The following is a 17,043-nucleotide window of genomic DNA, read 5'->3' as shown; positions in this document are numbered from 1 at the left end:
CTACACAGCAGGAATGCAATCGCGCACGAGGGGAGCTGGCGATAGGTGTATCTTGCGGTGGATGTGGTGTTGAAGCGCACGATCTGATGGCCGAACTGCCGGCTCCCCGTGTGGTTTCGAGAATACGACGGGCGCTGAGGGCGTTTCCGCCGGCTAGCTGCTTCGAGCAGTGCACGAACGAGTCTGCTCTGGCGCCGATGGGGTGCATGAGGCCGCGCAGCCATCAGCATGGCCCCAGAGTCGCCCTCATCCAGACGCGCGACATTCTGGTCCGCTGCCGCTGTGCTTGTCGCCGTTTACCTACTGCATTGTCTGTCGCTTTGTGCCATCACGGCTTTGCGCACACCCAGGGCCCAGAGTGCTCTTTGTCTCGAAACACTGCGGACCGTGCTGCCCTGACTAGCACAGCGCCATTTCACCGGGGGCCTGCCGTGCAAAGGAGCGCCCAAGAGCCCTTCACCACCACCCAATCTTCAACACCGCCCTCCTCTTCCGCTGTGCAACTGGTCCACCCAGCTTCTCTTGTCGCTCGTTACTTCGCTGCCCTACCTTCTCTTCGCCCGTTGTTACGCGGCACTCTTCCGGCTGCCGCCTTCCATTCGTCTGGCCTCGACCCGCTCAAGCGCCGCCCTCCTTTGTCCCATCACCGTCGTCGCCTGAGTCGCACCGCCGCTCTTGCGCGGTACACGTTCATTTTCTTCTTCACCGTACCGCCTGCTAGTCTGTCGCCGCAGCACCCAGGCTTCTGTCCACCACCTGGACATCCTCCCCTCCTAATACACCACCGTCGATCCTCCCTGCCCGCGACACGCCGCCGCCATGGCGCTCAATCGCGAGAGTCAGTCTGTCCCCGTCCATCGCACCCTCTCGCATGCTGACTTGTTTGTAGACGTCGAGTATACCCTCCGTACCATCTTCCGGCGCTGCGTCCAGTGTCCTACCGACCAGTCGCCCTCATGTCCCGACTGCCCCAGCGGCCAGATATGCGCCCAAACCCCATACAGCTGCGGAGCCTGCGCGTCAACCACCTGCATCCAGCAGACCGTCGATCCTACAAACACCCCTCCCCAGAAGTCGAGCGGCCCGAACGTCGGTGCCATTGCAGGAGGTGTCGTCGGAGGACTCGCATTTCTCGCCATCATTCTCTTTATTGTCTGGAAGTTCTGCCTCAAGGGCCGGCGACAGAAGAACCAGGAAGGGCAGTGGCAGGAGGTTGACGTTCCGGCTGAGAAGAACGACCAGAACGACTTTGCTTCACGACGATCGGCACGGGCATCGACACACACGGTGGCCTCCATGGCCTCTTCCGTCCTCACTCGAGCCTCGAACATCATCCAGATCGCCTACATTCCCGGAGTCACTAATCGCTCAGGCCCCGGATCTCCGGATCTTCTCGTCCCTCCCGTTCCTCCGATCCCTTCCGCCACATCTCCTTCAACCGCTCTCAGCAGTCCGTACTCGATGGAAGACCAGCATTTCTTCCTTCCAGGCGAGCTGCGCGACTCTACGTACTCAGGGTTGACCGATGGACGCAGTAGCTATGCTCGCACGAGCATTACACCCAGTCTCCAGCGCTCCAGTGTTGCTACCACAATCTACCGGAACAATGCCATCGTATCTCCTCTCCCCGCGCAGACCATAGTTCGTGGAAAGGCAGCAGTTGTCAGTGTCAAGTCGAGCGGATCTGGCAGCCCATCGGAAACGCCCGGCTATGAGACTCCTCCAGTGCCCCAAATTGAGCAGAAGCACCTGGCCGCTCCTGTGCGATTTCAGATGCCAGGCATGGGCAGCTCGTCCTCGGTCAGTCCATCAGGCTCCATCCGGAGTATGGGGACGATAGCCAAGCCCACTGCTCTCAACATCACCAGGAAGGCTAAGCCAGCGCTGGTGACCACGCCAAGTTCCTCCTCCACATCTTCGGACTCCCGAAGCGCGACAACAGTGAGACCACCAACCGCTGTATCTGTAGCAGAATCAGAGTCCACCGTTGGCCACTCCCGCGCTCGCCAATCTGGAAGCCTAGACTCCGAAACGGAATCCGACTCTGACGACCACTCACGTGCTCGCCGAAGCCTCCTCCGAGAGGGATCCAACCCGCGCGATTCAGAAATCACCGTGATCCAGGACACACCCGGGATAAATCAAGGTCCCTTTGCCGACTCTGCGAGCCCCGACCCACCTCAGCGACAGTTCTCCCGCTCAAGCATCTTGAGTCCCAGCGGCCTCGAGACTATCACCGAGGACCACTCCTCCAAACGCACAAGCAAGACGTCCCACCGAACCCAGAGCCCATTCTCAGACGACAACGAGATCGGACGATGACCATCTCTTCTTTCCAGCTGAACTACGGAATCGGTTTACAGGGTACAGGCTACGGGCGTTGAACAGGAATTTTTGCGAGCATGAAACTCTACGGAGATGCCGCCACGGGATTTTCCCCCCTTTTTTTGGTGAACATCATTGTCTTTTGTTTTTGGAGACCTTTTTGATAAACTGTGTTTTTACTTCTCTTCTACTACCAAACTTTTTTCCTAAACTTAAGGTTTATTCAGAGCGTGTTGACAGCTCGCGGGGCTTGATGTCGCGCGAGACGGACCTACCCGAGCGAAAGCGATGAGAGGATGAGCGGATGAAGAGCATGGCGGGGGATAGGGGGCTTGATTGTGCAGTGTGTGTTTTCTTTGCGAAAGCTCTACTAGCTGCTGCTGTGTGTGTATCTTGAACGATTAGAATTTATGGATTTGATTGTCAATGAGGGGTTTGAGATTGGTGACATGTGATGTTTGCGAGTGATGGTATGCGGACCGGATGATCAGGAGGAGATGGGGAGATGACGTGCGGATTTCCGGGAGATGGTTGAAACGGGCCCTGGTCGTGCGGGAAGCTGCGTGTTGACGGGGGGAGAGTCAGGTACGTGAGCCACCGAGCAGAGACGCTACGTTCCGACAGACTGCTTGCTTCTATCGTTATAGATATCTGAAGCTTTTGATCATCGAGTACAAGCTGTCTTCATCCTCCACAATTCAAAGAAGCAGCTACGACCTCCTCGCTCTCCAAGACATGCGGTTCTATTTAGCTGGACACTCATCAATACAACCACCACGATCGAGGCGCCCCCTCTCGCTTACCGCTTACCTAACTAGCGCTATCTCACGTGACAACCCGCCCTTTCTCCTTGTATAAAAACGTCCCTCCTGTCCGGCCTTTTGATCGTCAATAGGGATCATGGGGGGAGTCAAATGAGGGGCGGAGGGGGGGTTTCATGCGCTGCAGTTCAACATTGCACTGTCCTGCCGCCCATGGTTGTGCAAAAGCCCCAGGCTTTCTTTTCCATGGGGCTGGTGCTGGGCTTGAGAAAGCCAATGTTCCACGGAGACCATGGGATGGAGAAGTGGGTTGTGCTGTGGGTTGATTGGGGAGGGTTGGTGCTGCTGAGCGCGGTTGAGACTGGGATTGATGGACGGAAGTGGGGGAGTGGGATGATGAGGTGAGTTAATGAACTTCGTTATTCGTTATCAAAGAAAGAGATGGTCCAGAGTAACAGCGAGTTGGCGCTTCTCAGCGTGGTGGAAGAGTACTGGAGTCCATCACCGACCGACCTGCTCAGGGCGACCAAATCCACCACTACATGAGAATGTCGGGTCGGGGGGGGGGGGGGGGGGGGGGGGGGCATATGTGCTGAACTCGACGACACAGCCATGATGACCTACTGCGGATGATTTGATCAACCCCAGAATCTCCTGCCATTCCATAGCGAAAAGAAAGTCCAATCCACACCGACTCCGATGATATAGTTCTGCGAATCCAGCCTCACGTGAGTCATCCGAAAACCCGTGACGATAGCCTTGGCACCCGGCCCGGATCGGATCGACACACTCCCGCCCGGGGTCTCGGCTGCGACTGAAGCATAGAGAGAGAGAGAGAGAGAGAGCAAGGAGAAATCCGAGAAAGCCAAGGAAGTTGTATATACTACCTCTGTACCTATGTATCGTGCCCATGTAGTCTATCATCAACTATTGAAACGCTTCTACAAACCAACCTCCATGCCCCCAAAGCGCCAATGCTTGATCTAAACACTATGCGAAACAACACCGCTGCTTGAAAATGCAGGAAGAAACGAGAAATGAGCAGGAATGAGGGAGCTCATGCTTTTGGAGGTGGCCTAAATGCCGCCCTCACCCATAGTCCTCCTCCACCGATCGCCATATTTCTTCATAGCCCAGATAACCGCGCACCCACTCACCACACTCCAAAGGCCTAGGATCGTGAACAGCCACCCGTTCCCGATGGCGTCGATGATCGGCCCCGCAGCCACAGCAGCAGCACACGAGAAGATGTTGCGGACGAAGTTGTTGATCGCGATGCCCGACGAAGCGCGGCGCGGCATGAACTCAGTCAGCATTGTCGTCGCGAGGCCGAAGATGAGCATGCTGCCAATGCCAAAGAAGAAGTTGGCGAGCATCTGGTTTTGGGGTTAGCGTGGCTGTTCCGAGTAAAGAGGTTGGATTTAGAAGGGGAGGGGAAGGAGTAGACATACCGGAACGAACCAAAAGACCCCCTTCTCCGCCGTCCACCCATACCAGATCAATGCTCCGGGCCACATGACCGCCGCCAGCCAGGCATTCTCGCGCATGCGGTCTTCGGGCCTGAAGGAGAGTTTGCCGTTCTCGTCGTACCGGCCTGCTTTCGTGGCTTCACGGTGCATGATCCGGTCGATCCAGCGGCCGCCAAACATAGATGCGAGGAAGTAGCCGAGCGAGTTGGGGATGTATAGGAGACCAATGATCAGCGTTGAGAAATTGTAGGGTGACCTGGAGAACGTCTGCTGGATGGAGATGTTGAGGCAGTAGAGTGAGCCGAAGCAGATAGAAGCGTAGTAAACGGTGAGTGCGACTGCTGGGTATCTAAGGTAGGCCAGGACGAGTAGAGGGTCGATGAAGATACGTTTAGCGAGGGTTGCGTATTTCCTCGTCTTGATTTGGACCGATTGACGCGTTGACATGCGGGTGAGTGTTTGAGGTTGCTGCTGCGCGAATCCTTTCTTTTCTCCGTCTTCTACCGTGTCTTTGCCTTTGTTCCCTCTTGATGCCATCCGACGTATCACTTCATCTTCTGCTTCTTTCGCAAGATCCCTCCTCTTCGCCAGAGTCTCCGGAAGAAGAAACAGGATACCAAGCACCATGACGGCTCCATACACAACCAGAAACCATTGAGTGCTTCTCCATCCAAGCCCCTGTCCCATAGCACCACCGATAATGGGAGCAAAAAGCGGACCACACAGCGGCCCAAGGTAAAAGAGTCCCATAGCTCTCCCGCGCTCTTTCGGCTCCCAGATATCCGCGATCGTCCCGGCCCCAACTGCCTGTACCGACGCAGCCGCCCCTCCAGAAAGAACCCTCATGACGATCAACATGGCCATGCTCGTAGACACAGCCGCCAAGACCCCGAAGAGCAAGAAGAGCACAAAGGAAACGAGATAAATCGACCGTCGGCCCAACGTTTCGCTAAAGCTTGACCACCACAGAGGGAAAATGGACATAGATAGCATGTATATGGCGACGTTAAGATTGGCAATCGTGGTAGAGGCGTGGAAGCTGTGTGCGATGTCGAGAAGGACGGGCATTACAATCGCGGACCCCAGCGGAGCGGCCATGCCTGCTATCGCAACAAGAACCGTAATCATCCATTTCGTGCGGCGAGGGTAGTGGTACGAGTTGGTGACCTCGGGTATGAGAGCTAGAGCGGCGAAGAGGCCTCGTCGTTGACGCCGATCAACGTGGTGGGCTGTTGAGGCTATCGAAGAGGCTTGAGTCCGAGGCCGGGGCCTCTCTGGGTCGCTGTCTTCGTGCATCGATGGCGGGGAGGTTGAGGAGATTGCTGAGGGTGCAATTGAGTCGGTGTCTTCGTTCTTATCGTTTGACATTCCCATTTCCTTACCCATCTCTTTCCTCGGGCCATCACCTGATAGCGGTTCTGGCGGGCTCGGGGCGCCTCCGTCGCGCATATTCAGATGTTTCTTCTCAGAGTCATCCATTCTCAGCAGAGTCCTGGGTGGTTGTTCAATTTCTCAGAGTGGATGCCGTGGAACTGAGTCAATGCGCATCTATCCGTCTTCACAATGGGTGGAAGCTCCAGCTCACGAGTATCACCAACACGGAACCCGGAATGCAACGCGATCTGGTAAGAGAAAAGGCAATTGAGGAAGAAGAAAGACGGTGAACAGGTCCAACAGCAGGCTCTGCACCCGAACATCAGCGCTGCTGAAGGGTAAACGAGGCATTGCTCGGACAAGTCTTCCTAGCGGAGTCATGTCATCGGCGTATGCCATATTCCCTGCAAGCTACCGTGGCTACTACACCAGCTGCTGAGGTACGGATAGCAAAGACGGCTCTAGCGAGTGGGGAGGACGTTGTATACAGCCAATGAGGCGTGCAGACTGGCCGCGGGAGGGTGCCGTGTGTGCCGAGTTGCGATGAAAGAGTCTCTTGGTGGCACCGAGGGATTTGAGCGACAAGCTTTCGCCGACTCCTTGTCCGATTGCGGGGTGGTGTGCCCCGCCATTTGTACTTCTCTTCGTGCGACATATGAAGCTGCTTATTTGAACAACTAGCATATCAATTGATGTTGCATGACTTTGAGAGAAACACTACCAACGTGTCCAAGATGTCGAAGCAACCGAATCTCGGCACGCTACTCATTCAACCCCGATTCCGGCCATCTTTGTCCAATCCACGGCGACGCCTCCGCGTATAAAGTAATCCAGGCACCGTGGCGTCGTCACACTTCTATCCATAAACCCATTGACCATGCTTCAATTCTCGAACCCATTCTCAACCACCTCTACACTTGTGTAACCTATGATTCAACTACTCTCACACCGACACACTGCCCTCAACATGGCTACACCACCCTCCAACCCCCCCGCCCCCTTCTACACCATCAACGACGTCCGCACCCGCCTCCAATCCCACTTTCTCAACACCGACCCCAGCCTCCACCCTTCGCGCTGGGACGACCTCTGGAAAACCCAGGACTTCCTCCCCTGGGACCGCGGCACCTGGAACCCCGCGCTCGCCGACGTGCTCACCACCCAAACCGCCCTCCTCGGCACCCCGATCACCGTCGACGACACCACAGACGTCAAGCGGCGCAAGCGCGCGCTGGTCCCCGGCTGCGGCAAAGGCTACGACGTGCTGCTGCTGGCGAGCTTCGGGTACGACAGCTACGGCGTCGAGGCGTCTGAGAACGCGGTGCGGGCGTGTGAGAAGTATGCGGTGGACGCGGCGGATGCGTACTCGGCGCGGGATACGGAGGGGGGGAGCGGGAGTGTGAAGTTTCTGTATGGGAATTTCTTTGGGGATGAGTGGGTGGAGGGGGTGGATGGAGGGTTGGGGGATGGGTTTGATATAATCTACGATTACACGGTGAGTTCTGGCACGCCCATTCGAGTTCGCGAAAGGATGGAGCAGTGTGACGGGTGGTTGTGTGCTGACTTGTTGTATTTGTTGTAGTTCCTATGTGCTCTATCGCCCTCCCTTCGGCCGTCCTGGGCAGCAAGAATGTCGCAGCTTCTTGCTCCTACAGCTCGCCTGATTTGCCTCGAGTTTCCGACGCATAAGAGTCCTTCGTCTGGGGGCCCGCCGTGGGCGTTGCCACCGGTGGTGTATGAAGAGATTCTAGCAAGGCCGGGCGAGGAGGTAGCGTATGATGAGGATATGAATGTAGTGGTTCGGAAGCCAGTAAGGGACAACGAGAGAGCGTTGGAGCGGGTAGCGCACTGGCAGCCGGAGAGAACGCACGAAGCTGGGATAGGCACCGATTGGGTTAGCATATGGAAGCATAAGTACTGATGTTGCGGTGACCTGCGAATGCTGGTATAGGGCGGAGATAGCCTGGTATCAAAAGCTTCAGGCCGCTTTCCGCAGCGAGTTATAATGCTCGCCCAATCCAAAATTGTGATGGTAGTACCCTAACCAAATCACTTTCTTGTCGTCGCCTGTAGCAGTACTGTCTTCGGCTGGAGTTATCTCCTCCACGGTTCCGTTCGCCTGGAGCACATTGATTTGAATCCCATACTGTCTCGCTAGAGCAGTGAGCTCTAAATGGCCGCCCCACTCCCCTGTCTCTCGTATTTTACGCAGATACTCCTCAAGAGGCTCTTCCATAAATCCAGCAAACTGGTCCGGATTCTGCTCAATGTAGTCCGCAGCAGCATACCTCACAAGCTTATATGTCGGCAGCTTCTTCTCCGCATCGCTGACCCCATCCAGCTGCTTATCCGCTATCGTAGGTTGTATTCGAGGCTCCAGCCCCAGCCCAGCTTGGTCCATCTGGTCAGCAACAGCTGAGTACAGACAGTGCCCGTCAGCCCGAATCTCCTTTTCCTGCAATTCGTACTTCGAGAAATAGCCTCGCATGTTGATCCGTTCTTGCTCTCGCAAATCCGGCATAGAAGCTGCTTCAGCGGCAGCTTGGGCAGCGAGGGCGTCTTGCTCGGCGGCACGGCGCGCGAGTCTTGCTTTAGCTCGGTTTGGCTTCTTTCGCGGTTCGTTGGAGGCGGGGGAATCTGCGGACTCTAAGGTGGGAGAGGATATGGATGTATTTTGTAGTGATTCCGCTATGCCGTTGGTAGTTGTTTCCGGGTCCTTTTGAGCTTCTTCCTCTGGATCTCCCTCAACGGGAGCCTCGTCTGTGGCTGCAAAGCCATTTTCACTATTCAAAGCTGCTAGTTCTTGAGAGTGACGTTCTTTCAGCTCACTCTCAAGTGTGGCACACTCATCATTTACGCCCTTCCTCGTCTTCTTGCTCGCTGATTTCTTTTTCTGCGTAATGCGGGCCTGGAGGTCGCGTTGTTCTTTGCGGTGGCGTATTTGGAGGGCTTCCAAGGTCTCCGGAGGGTCCATGGCGTGACAACAGCCTGGGATCTACTTGCCAAACAGACAGATCACTCAAGGCTGCAGTTAAGAGCTCGAATGGAGGTGGAGAAGTGAACAGGTGTGGATTTGCGGACTTTGAAAAGAACCGAAGAGCTGCCGGAGGGCACGTGATTTGATCAGAACTATATTCATCACTAGCTTTCAATCTGTATTGATATAAGAGCGCATGTTGATCTTGTACGTAAGAAACTGAGATGCTTCAATGAACCTCTTTAGAAATTAATAATTACAGGACCTTTATATAAACGTCACCCAAATATTATCTCAAAGGCACTAAATCCTCCTAAGTCTATGTCATTAAACATGAATCACCATCTTGGTCACTACCAGACACCCCCCGTCTACACAGCTTGATAGACACTTAGCCTGTCCCCAGCCCCACAGAACTCATCCGAGTTCCCTGGACACAAGAAGCTACAGTCTCCTTCACTGGCAACACTCGTCGGATTCACGAACGAGTCCCCACAATAGCACTCCGTCCCATACTCAGTCCCAAAGTACGTGTAATTCGCGCAGAAAGCCGCACACTTCTCAACCGTCATCGAGTTATCAAAAAGGTACTGAGCATCCAACGCCCTATTACCAACATCGTCGGTATGACACGAAAGGTAGCTGTATCCTGCAATCGAAGGATTAGACGGCCCGGTCTGCACAGTGGTACTCTTGAAAAGGTTCATACGACTGCCTGCACCGCAAGTTTCGGTCGCGTCGCCGGAGCAAGCGAAGTAGCAGTCGGTTTCCGGTGCTGTATCGGTGGGGTTAGTGAAGCTGTCGCCGCAATAGCACTCCGATCCGTATTCGACGCCAAAGAAGTTGTAGCCTGAGCAGAAGGACGCGCAGGAGGCGTATGTCGTGGTGCTGGTGGATTGTGTTTTTGCAGTTAGGACACGGGCGTAGACTAGGTCGGTGTGGCAGCCTTGGTAGTCATATCCGGCGAGGGTCGGGCCCGCGACGGTGGAGGAAGTGGTCGATGAGGAAGATGGTGTGGATGTGGTTGAGGGTGTTGGTGTCGCTGAGGTCGAGCTTGCTGCTGCGTCTGTAGAGGAAAAGGAAGAGACACTACTGGAAGCTGCTGCGCTGCTTGAAGACGAGGAGGAGCTAGAGACGCTACTAGAAACGGCTGAATTCTTGTAGATATTGAGCCGGTTTCCAGCTCCGCAGTACTCCAGACTATTTCCAGCGCAGGTCATCGAACAGTCAGATGCGGATTGATTCGTGCTAGTCGTAGCAAGACTGGCGCCACAGTAGCATTCGCGGCCGTATTCAACACCAAAGTAGGTCGATCCGCCGCAGAATGAAGCACAGCTCTCCACCGTGAGACCATCAGTCGCAGTAGAGGAATCAGCAAGAGCTCGCCCTCCTTGTGCTTCGCTGAAGCAGCCTTGGTAAGTGTAGCCCGCGATAGTTGGGTTTGTGACTGGGGCGTAATTCAGATTCTTGTATGCGCTGATACGGCTGGCCCCACCACAGTACTCATCGGTATTGCCAGAGCAAGCCACGTTGCACTCGGAAATTCCAGCACGGGTGCTTGAAGGGTCTCGAGAGTTGCCGCAATAACACTCGCCCCCAAATTCAACTCCGAAATACTGGAATTTGCTACAATCTAACGCACACTTCTCCACTGTCAAGTTGTTGTCATAAAAGACGGCGGCCGAATACGCCCTTGAAGCAGAAGAGTCCGTGTAGCAGCCTTGGAATGCAAATGCCGATGAAGAAGGTGTTGAAGATGGAGCAGTGGGGCTTAAAGCTGCGCATGTGCTTGGCAGCAGAGTAACGTTCTTGTAGTTATCGGTAGAACTTCCCGCGGACACACCAAAAGAGGTGGTCTGCGTCTGAGAGGGATCTAGCGAATAGGTTGCCGCGTAGAGGTTGTACGAGCCAATCGCAGTCTGCGAAGCCATAGCCGCGGAGACTGTAGACAGAGTAGGAACGATGATTCCATCGGTTCTCGGAATCTTCAATGTGAGTTGGAGTTGTACGGAAAATAACCCGGTATTCCTGACCTAAATTTTCGATTAGCCCTCAATGATATCTAAGAAGGCAAAACAGAACTCACAGCAGCGATGACTGTTAGACTACGCTGCCCATTGGTATCGTTAGTCGAACTCAAACAGCTTTGTGGAGACTGCAACATGATAGTGTCTTGAATGGGAAACCCGGCGCCATTATTGTCATGTAGCTCCGTAGACCCGTCGATGAGGGTCACAAGTACATTGAATGATGAGATTGACGAACTAGCGGCAAGATTGGCGGAGAATCCATAGAACTTCACTTTGGTCAGCATAACTTCCGGATCGTTGCTGTGTCCGCAGGTCGTGGTCTAAAAACTTACAGTAAAGCTATCGTCGAATCCGTTCGCAGTTCCTTTGTAGGTCGTATCGATATTGTCACTCGCAGAATTTCCATCGCGGTCTTTATACACAATCTGAACACTAGCGACCTGACTTGCTGCGCGAATGGTTGTTCGAATTCGGATGTCGCCAGTAAAAGAGATATTCGCTCCCCCTGCAAGTAAGGTCAATTGAAGAGCATATGGTTTGACTTCATATGGTACAATCGGATCAGTGAGAACAGTCCCTTTTGGAACGACTTCAATCATCTTTTGGAGCATGGTCGAGCAGACACTGGTGAAAGTCGCGAGATTCGTCAATGCTTTGATAGTGACATTCCCGTCAGCTGCAAAGACTCTCCCATCGGAGTTTTCCCCTTTGGCAATCGAAGGGCCGACCACAAGAGGGTTCAGAGTGGTTCCAGAGACGTACTCAGTCGCAACCTTGTTGTCGAAGAGTTGTGTAGTGTCGAAGTCTTTGACACCGTTCGAATTTGCAGCAGATGCTACCGGGACAATTTCCGGGAAGTTGCTGGAATGAACTCCCCCCATAGTATGTCCACAAGCAACGACAGCGATCATCTCGGTTGTGTTGAATCCCATCCTGAGGAACTGATTCTGGAATATGGTTATCCCGTTCTGTGGCAGAGGTACCCCGGAATCGCCGCCTTTGGTGGCATCAATTCTCCCAGTCCTGATAGCTACCACAGGTCCACCGCAGGATCGCACGGCGGTGTACATCCCCATGGCGATAATGTCTGACATTGATGATCGGCTTGAAAAGAATGGCGCATATGTTGTAAGTGTCGTATTGAAGGCGGGGCCAATGTTCTCCCCTCCATTGGTCTCAAAAACGAGGGACGCATCAAGGCCTCCGATGCCTTGGACCGCATTTCCGGTCGCCATGTCGTGAAACGCGGTTCGGATCCACTCAGCTGCAGCAACTCGTCCAGCTCCCTGGGCAGAAAAAGAACAAGGGGTAACAGCGGCTGAGAATCCACGAGATCGGTAGCCCGAATTTAGGAGCATGATATCCTCCAACTCGTCAACTGAAGAAGGCCATGTCGGCACTGCGAATACTCCTAATTGCAGAGTCGACATGACCCACGCAACGATCGGCAATGAAAGGGCGATCATGTTTATAGGCTAAATGAACGACACCGTAAAGGATAAACAGCGCAGCGCAGCGAGTGATGGCACTGGCAAAAAAGCAACAGGAGAGAAGGGGAGGAAGAGAGTGAGAAGAGTCAGATTTGTTCTCAAGCGGGCTTTACGGTATATATCATGTCGGCCGAGTCGCTACTTTGCTGCAGGCAGTCTTCAGGTCGTGTTCCAAAGACCGAGTCTCTTGGAGTCGGCGACGGCCTGTGGGACCGCGTTAGACTTTAGGTCGTAAATATGAGCTAGCTATATTTTATGCAAGCGCCACAGGTAACTAGGAATAAAGCAAAAAGAGTAAAGAGACTCTAAACATAGCCAACAGGGCGAGACTTTGACGGCGGGAAGAGACGCTATAGTTCGTGAGCGGCCGTTGACCCCTGAGAACAGGGCTGAGCGGGAGCGGCACATCACCAAACCGGACGCACGCTATCGCAAGATCGAACCTAGCGGCCGACATGCCAATACGTTATGCATGATTGTGCAGGAGAACCGAGTCGGATCCAGGGGCGGTGGCTTCGGGAGCTTGCGTGGCGGTGGAAATTTATATTGCTTGGGCGTCTCAGCTAACGTCTTCGGAGCAAGCTGGGCGACAAGAAGTCTCGAACGCCCGCTTAGGAGACCCGAACAAGGAGCCGCCAACCGAATCCTGATAGCGAGTCAAGAGCAGCTTGAAGAGCATTTTTCTTGAAGAGGCCAATGACTGAGAGCCCATTACAAAACGTTTCTGGAGAATCAAGACATGGTTGTCTGTGAGGTTGAGAAAGCGGAAGGAAGTTCTTGGGATGGAGCTTACACCGGTGCGCGTATATAGAAGTACGCCTCAGGGGCGAGAGGTTGTCCAATGGCTAAGCGATGAGAAGGCGGGCGGCTGGCGCTGTATTTCGACCTCAGCTCATGCCTCATCCACAACAGACCGGAGTCACCGCGAGACACAGTAAGGCAGGGCACAGCAGAAAATGACTCCAACGAGTGGGGGCTCTCAGCCTCGTCGTCTGGGAGAAGTTTCTTCGCATGGTTCCATCGGCGGCGCCAACCTATCCTCAGACGTTCCATCTGTTGAACGGAAAATACGATTGTATTGTCTATAAAGCTCAACCTTCTTACCCTTAGAAGCTCTAGTTTATATCAGCATACCTCCTCTGCATCAGAAATAAGCAGGCCACCTCAGCTATGTATATCCAGACGGTCCGCCTCGAGATACGCGACTTCACGCATGACGACATTCGCTCCTACTACAAGCTTGAATCCATCCTATCTGTCGTCCGCTATTAGTACAATGCCGAGCGCACTATAGAAGAATTAAAGGAGCTTGTCCAAAATAATATTAACGCGCAAATTGTTGTACCGCAGGCACTTTACAAACTCGCTGTTACGCACAAAGAGCGCTTCATTGGGAGGATTGGGCGTTTATAAAGGATGGCCATGCCGACATCTAGTACGCCTTCATGCCCGCCGTGTAAGACAAGGGCTTTGCGATAGAAGCGGTGGAGGCGTTTCTTCCCCAGCTCGGCGATGGCCTGACGCTCGAAATCGAATGCGAGCCGCGGAATGAAACGAGCTGGAAGCTGGGTCTGCGGTTGGGATTTGAGGAGATAGGTACGGTCGAGAAGGCTGAGTTCTCCAAAGGCGAGTGGGTGGACTCGTTGGTGCTGCATAAGGTGATCCCAAAGGCTGTCGCGGAGGAGACAGCCCCTCAAAGCGAGTAGCGGTGCGCACCAACCTATCCTCCGCAAAAGAACCAGTCAAAAAGCTTCAATGTCAGACTCCCCTTATTTCTGTTCAAGCACGCGTCTTGCTCTCGTTCAGCTGTGGTGGTGTTCTTCTTTCTCCCATCCTCGGCGATCGCCAAGAGATATTGCCAAGACTCTTCTCACTCCTTTCGACAATGCCTTCGCACACACGCAATGCGTCACCGGGGCGTGCGAAACTGCGCACTCAGGCTGTGCAGTCGGCATTGCACCCGCTGGTGGGCTTTCACCGAGTGAACTTCACCTTCAAGCACGTGATGGCCGTCCTGGCCGTCCTGGCCTTCCTGGCCGCGCGCCGCACGTCCAGGAGCGGCTGTCGAACCTTCTCGCTGTCCTAGGCAGCCGCCGACCCACACCGGCGCGCGCTCTCATTGGCTAGCGATGACGTAAGTTTTTTCCTTGGCGGCTGCCCGCGAACTACTTAAGCTGGCCTGCCCCCGCTCCCTCTGTCAACCTCGTTGCGCCCCTTCCCTCTCTCCGTCACTTCCCTCCTCCTGCCATCTTCACCCTCTCCAGGTCAACCTTATGTCGCGAGATCTTTAATGTCACAGCCCTCGGGCTTCTGCACATCCTCCTGGTCATCTTCCCTCTTGGTCACTGCCCCCCTCCTGGCCATCCGCAACCACCCGGGTTTGTTTGGCACTGAGCAGCCTTCGTCATCGCCCTGCGGGGGAATAGACGCTGGTATTGGGACAAATGGACTGCGGTCCTGCTGTCTTGGGTGTTCGACATTGTCGGTTACCACTCACTGCCAAGGGAGTTTGAGGAAGACGATCAGCCTGGCCACACGGGGCTCGGGGTACTATGTATTCTCGACCAAGCTACCGGTCCAACGTCAATGCTGGAAGACATAGGGTGATTCCAATCTTCCAGGGCGCTCAAAAGCTGTTTATCTTGCCCAGGTTCAGCTACGGTGCCAATCCGAGGGTTCTGCGAGTCTGGCTGACCGTTTACCATGCTGAGGTCATGCCACACGTTTGAGCAGAGGCGCGGTTTCCTCCTTCAATCGGCCTTGGCTGATGGAGTGAGTTCTTGCACGTAAAAGGCCGTGCAAGGGTATCTGCCACCGTCGCCCGGATCCACAACATGCCCTTCTCCGGCTGGGGGAGACAAGCATGACTGACGGGGTTATCTCTTTTCAAGTTTGTCTCACAAGGCAATCCTCTTACATCTACGTGGTCTCGATCTTTTTGGCAAGCACTCCTTCCCCTCTTCGTTAGGTTTCCCAATAATGAGGTTTTCGGTAACGCCCTGCTAGTCCTTCAAGATCGGACTCAATTTTTGGAACATTTTCGCATCGACCTTGGTCTTTGCTTTCGGGACAAAGTCTTCGGGCTCCTGGGGTCTTTCATTTATGAAGTAACCCACGCCTCTCCTCTTTTATGGAGTTGGCACCTTTTTTTTTCATTGAGCTTCTCATCATGCATGGGGTCTTGAGGAAGAAACTTCGACTTTTCAATTTCCGCCAATCCCTTGCGCCGTTGTCTCGCGTCGCCATCGGATTCTACATTGCGTCGCCCCGATCAATCAACGACAACAACAAGTCAAAGTTGGCAGCCGACGGTGTTGAGCTTCTGAGCCCGCCAGCCATCGTGAGTAAGCTCTCCAACCACAGAAGCGCAGCTGCTGGTATCTCCTCCTCCAGGACCAGCCCACGGCGAGCACACCAGCAGTGCGCCCAAGAGAGAATCGCGACAGTCGCGCCACCACTCCATGACGCTCTCGCAAGCCTTCGTCACGCCCAAGACCGCGCTCTCAAGCTCCTCATCGGCGTCACGGACAGGCGCCCTCTCTACGGCGACATCACAATCGCGCCTGCTCTGGCGTCTCATTGAGCGCTCACATGCCTTCCTCCGCCACGCCCTCTACAGCACATAGCTGGCGCCTCGATCGATCGCGGCCCTCCAGTCCATCGCCCTCTCGCTGTCAACTGGCATCCGGCCTCCCTTTCCCACCATCCATCCGAAACTCCCCCTCCTCCCTCCTCCGCCTCCGATCTGGGCCGGCACCTTCGAACGAGCTCAAATGGAGCGACTACACGCTGCGCAACAGCTAGGACTTCTCCGCCGCGCGCATTCTACCGCTCTTCCTCGCGGACTCCGCCGACGACCTCCGCTCCCACGGCCAAGCAGGCCTTCAGCGGAGCATCAGACAAGAACAATTGGCTATTGAGAGAAGGAAACACAAGAGCGGCCACGTCGGCCACAGTGACAGTGGCGGAATACTGAGAGGGCAACTTATATAGGGTACAGCAGGCACGAGACACAGGCATGGGAAAGACGTGGACTACCGCGTGCCATATCCGTGTACGAATTGCAATTCTGCTGGAGGGTATAAAAGGCCAGCTCGCAGGTTCTGGAAAGGACAGAGGTGGGCTCAGCTGGCAAGGATCAAACCTACAATGTGACACATCATGGTCTGCCGGGCTGGGGTGGAGCAAAAAGGTCCAGGGAGGATATCCATAGAGGGCGGATGTAACCGATGGCTTCCATCGACAGTGGACCTTGCCTGCGTGCCGCTGTTGAGGGACAGCAATGAAGATCATTGTCTCTCACACCTGCTGGAAGCCTGCATGAACCGGATAGGGTAAAGCTCAGGTCTTTTCCTTGATGCCAAAGCGCACTATCGACCGATTCAGATAGAGTCTTGGATAGGGTATTTGAATTGGCTCGTGCACATATACACGTGATATGACGGAGAATGCCGTGTGTATACAAAAATCGCATAGAATCAGCATTATATTACATTCAGTTCATGCGTGAGGCTGTATATCGACAGAGAATGTATATTATCAAGTCCCCCTATAGTGTTGAGGTTCCACAAGTGCATAGAATACAAGAGAATGCCCCCCCACCCCTTTTTTGTATAC

General features: G+C 54.4%; 8 protein-coding genes across 8 annotated transcripts; 3 read left to right on the top strand and 5 right to left on the bottom strand.

The window, feature by feature from the left end:
- The first annotated feature begins 371 nt into the window (after nt 1-371).
- Nucleotides 372-2,573, top strand: BDZ99DRAFT_430310 (uncharacterized protein). Its single transcript, XM_033717244.1, has 2 exons — nt 372-838; nt 890-2,573. The coding sequence occupies exons 1-2, from the start codon at nt 820-822 to the stop codon at nt 2,320-2,322; spliced, it is 1,452 nt and encodes a 483-aa protein (XP_033583702.1). The 5' UTR covers nt 372-819; the 3' UTR covers nt 2,323-2,573.
- Nucleotides 2,574-3,735: 1,162 nt separating this feature from the next.
- On the bottom strand, nt 3,736-6,311 carry BDZ99DRAFT_564590 (MFS general substrate transporter). Its single transcript, XM_033727375.1, has 2 exons — nt 4,538-6,311; nt 3,736-4,462 (listed from the first exon to the last, which is right to left on the bottom strand). The coding sequence occupies exons 1-2, from the start codon at nt 6,032-6,034 to the stop codon at nt 4,163-4,165; spliced, it is 1,797 nt and encodes a 598-aa protein (XP_033583701.1). The 5' UTR covers nt 6,035-6,311; the 3' UTR covers nt 3,736-4,162.
- A 308-nt stretch (nt 6,312-6,619) lies between these two features.
- On the top strand, nt 6,620-7,989 carry BDZ99DRAFT_456555 (uncharacterized protein). Its single transcript, XM_033718484.1, has one exon. It carries the CDS (start codon nt 6,897-6,899, stop codon nt 7,509-7,511), a length of 615 nt encoding a protein of 204 aa, XP_033583700.1. The 5' UTR covers nt 6,620-6,896; the 3' UTR covers nt 7,512-7,989.
- BDZ99DRAFT_342 (OTU-like cysteine protease) lies at nt 7,710-8,987 on the bottom strand. Its single transcript, XM_033714384.1, has one exon. It carries the CDS (start codon nt 8,901-8,903, stop codon nt 7,908-7,910), a length of 996 nt encoding a protein of 331 aa, XP_033583699.1. The 5' UTR covers nt 8,904-8,987; the 3' UTR covers nt 7,710-7,907.
- Nucleotides 8,988-9,289: 302 nt separating this feature from the next.
- On the bottom strand, nt 9,290-9,640 carry BDZ99DRAFT_356094 (WSC-domain-containing protein; the record flags this gene model as incomplete). Its single annotated transcript, XM_033714615.1, has 1 exon — nt 9,290-9,640. A coding segment is annotated over one exon (351 nt), but the record flags the coding sequence as incomplete, so codon positions are not given.
- Nucleotides 9,641-10,066: 426 nt separating this feature from the next.
- On the bottom strand, nt 10,067-12,402 carry BDZ99DRAFT_374997 (WSC domain-containing protein 2; the record flags this gene model as incomplete). The annotated part of the gene is made up of 3 exons (XM_033714952.1): nt 10,067-10,939; nt 10,993-11,202; nt 11,269-12,402. Coding segments are annotated over 3 exons (2,217 nt in total), but the record flags the coding sequence as incomplete, so codon positions are not given.
- A 1,490-nt stretch (nt 12,403-13,892) lies between these two features.
- BDZ99DRAFT_350453 (uncharacterized protein) lies at nt 13,893-14,084 on the top strand (the record flags this gene model as incomplete). Its single annotated transcript, XM_033714504.1, has 1 exon — nt 13,893-14,084. A coding segment is annotated over one exon (192 nt), but the record flags the coding sequence as incomplete, so codon positions are not given.
- Nucleotides 14,085-16,130: 2,046 nt separating this feature from the next.
- On the bottom strand, nt 16,131-16,889 carry BDZ99DRAFT_309 (uncharacterized protein). The gene has a single exon (XM_033714251.1). The coding sequence runs from the start codon at nt 16,717-16,719 to the stop codon at nt 16,252-16,254; it is 468 nt and encodes a 155-aa protein (XP_033583695.1). The 5' UTR covers nt 16,720-16,889; the 3' UTR covers nt 16,131-16,251.
- Between the last annotated feature and the right edge of the window lie 154 nt (nt 16,890-17,043).

The sequence above is a fragment of the Mytilinidion resinicola genome (genome assembly GCF_010093595.1).
Source record: "Mytilinidion resinicola strain CBS 304.34 unplaced genomic scaffold BDZ99scaffold_1, whole genome shotgun sequence".
Taxonomy (NCBI): Eukaryota; Fungi; Ascomycota; class Dothideomycetes; order Mytilinidiales; family Mytilinidiaceae; genus Mytilinidion; species Mytilinidion resinicola.
Note: the sequence above shows the minus strand (reverse complement) of the source record. Positions and strands in the feature narration are given on the sequence as shown.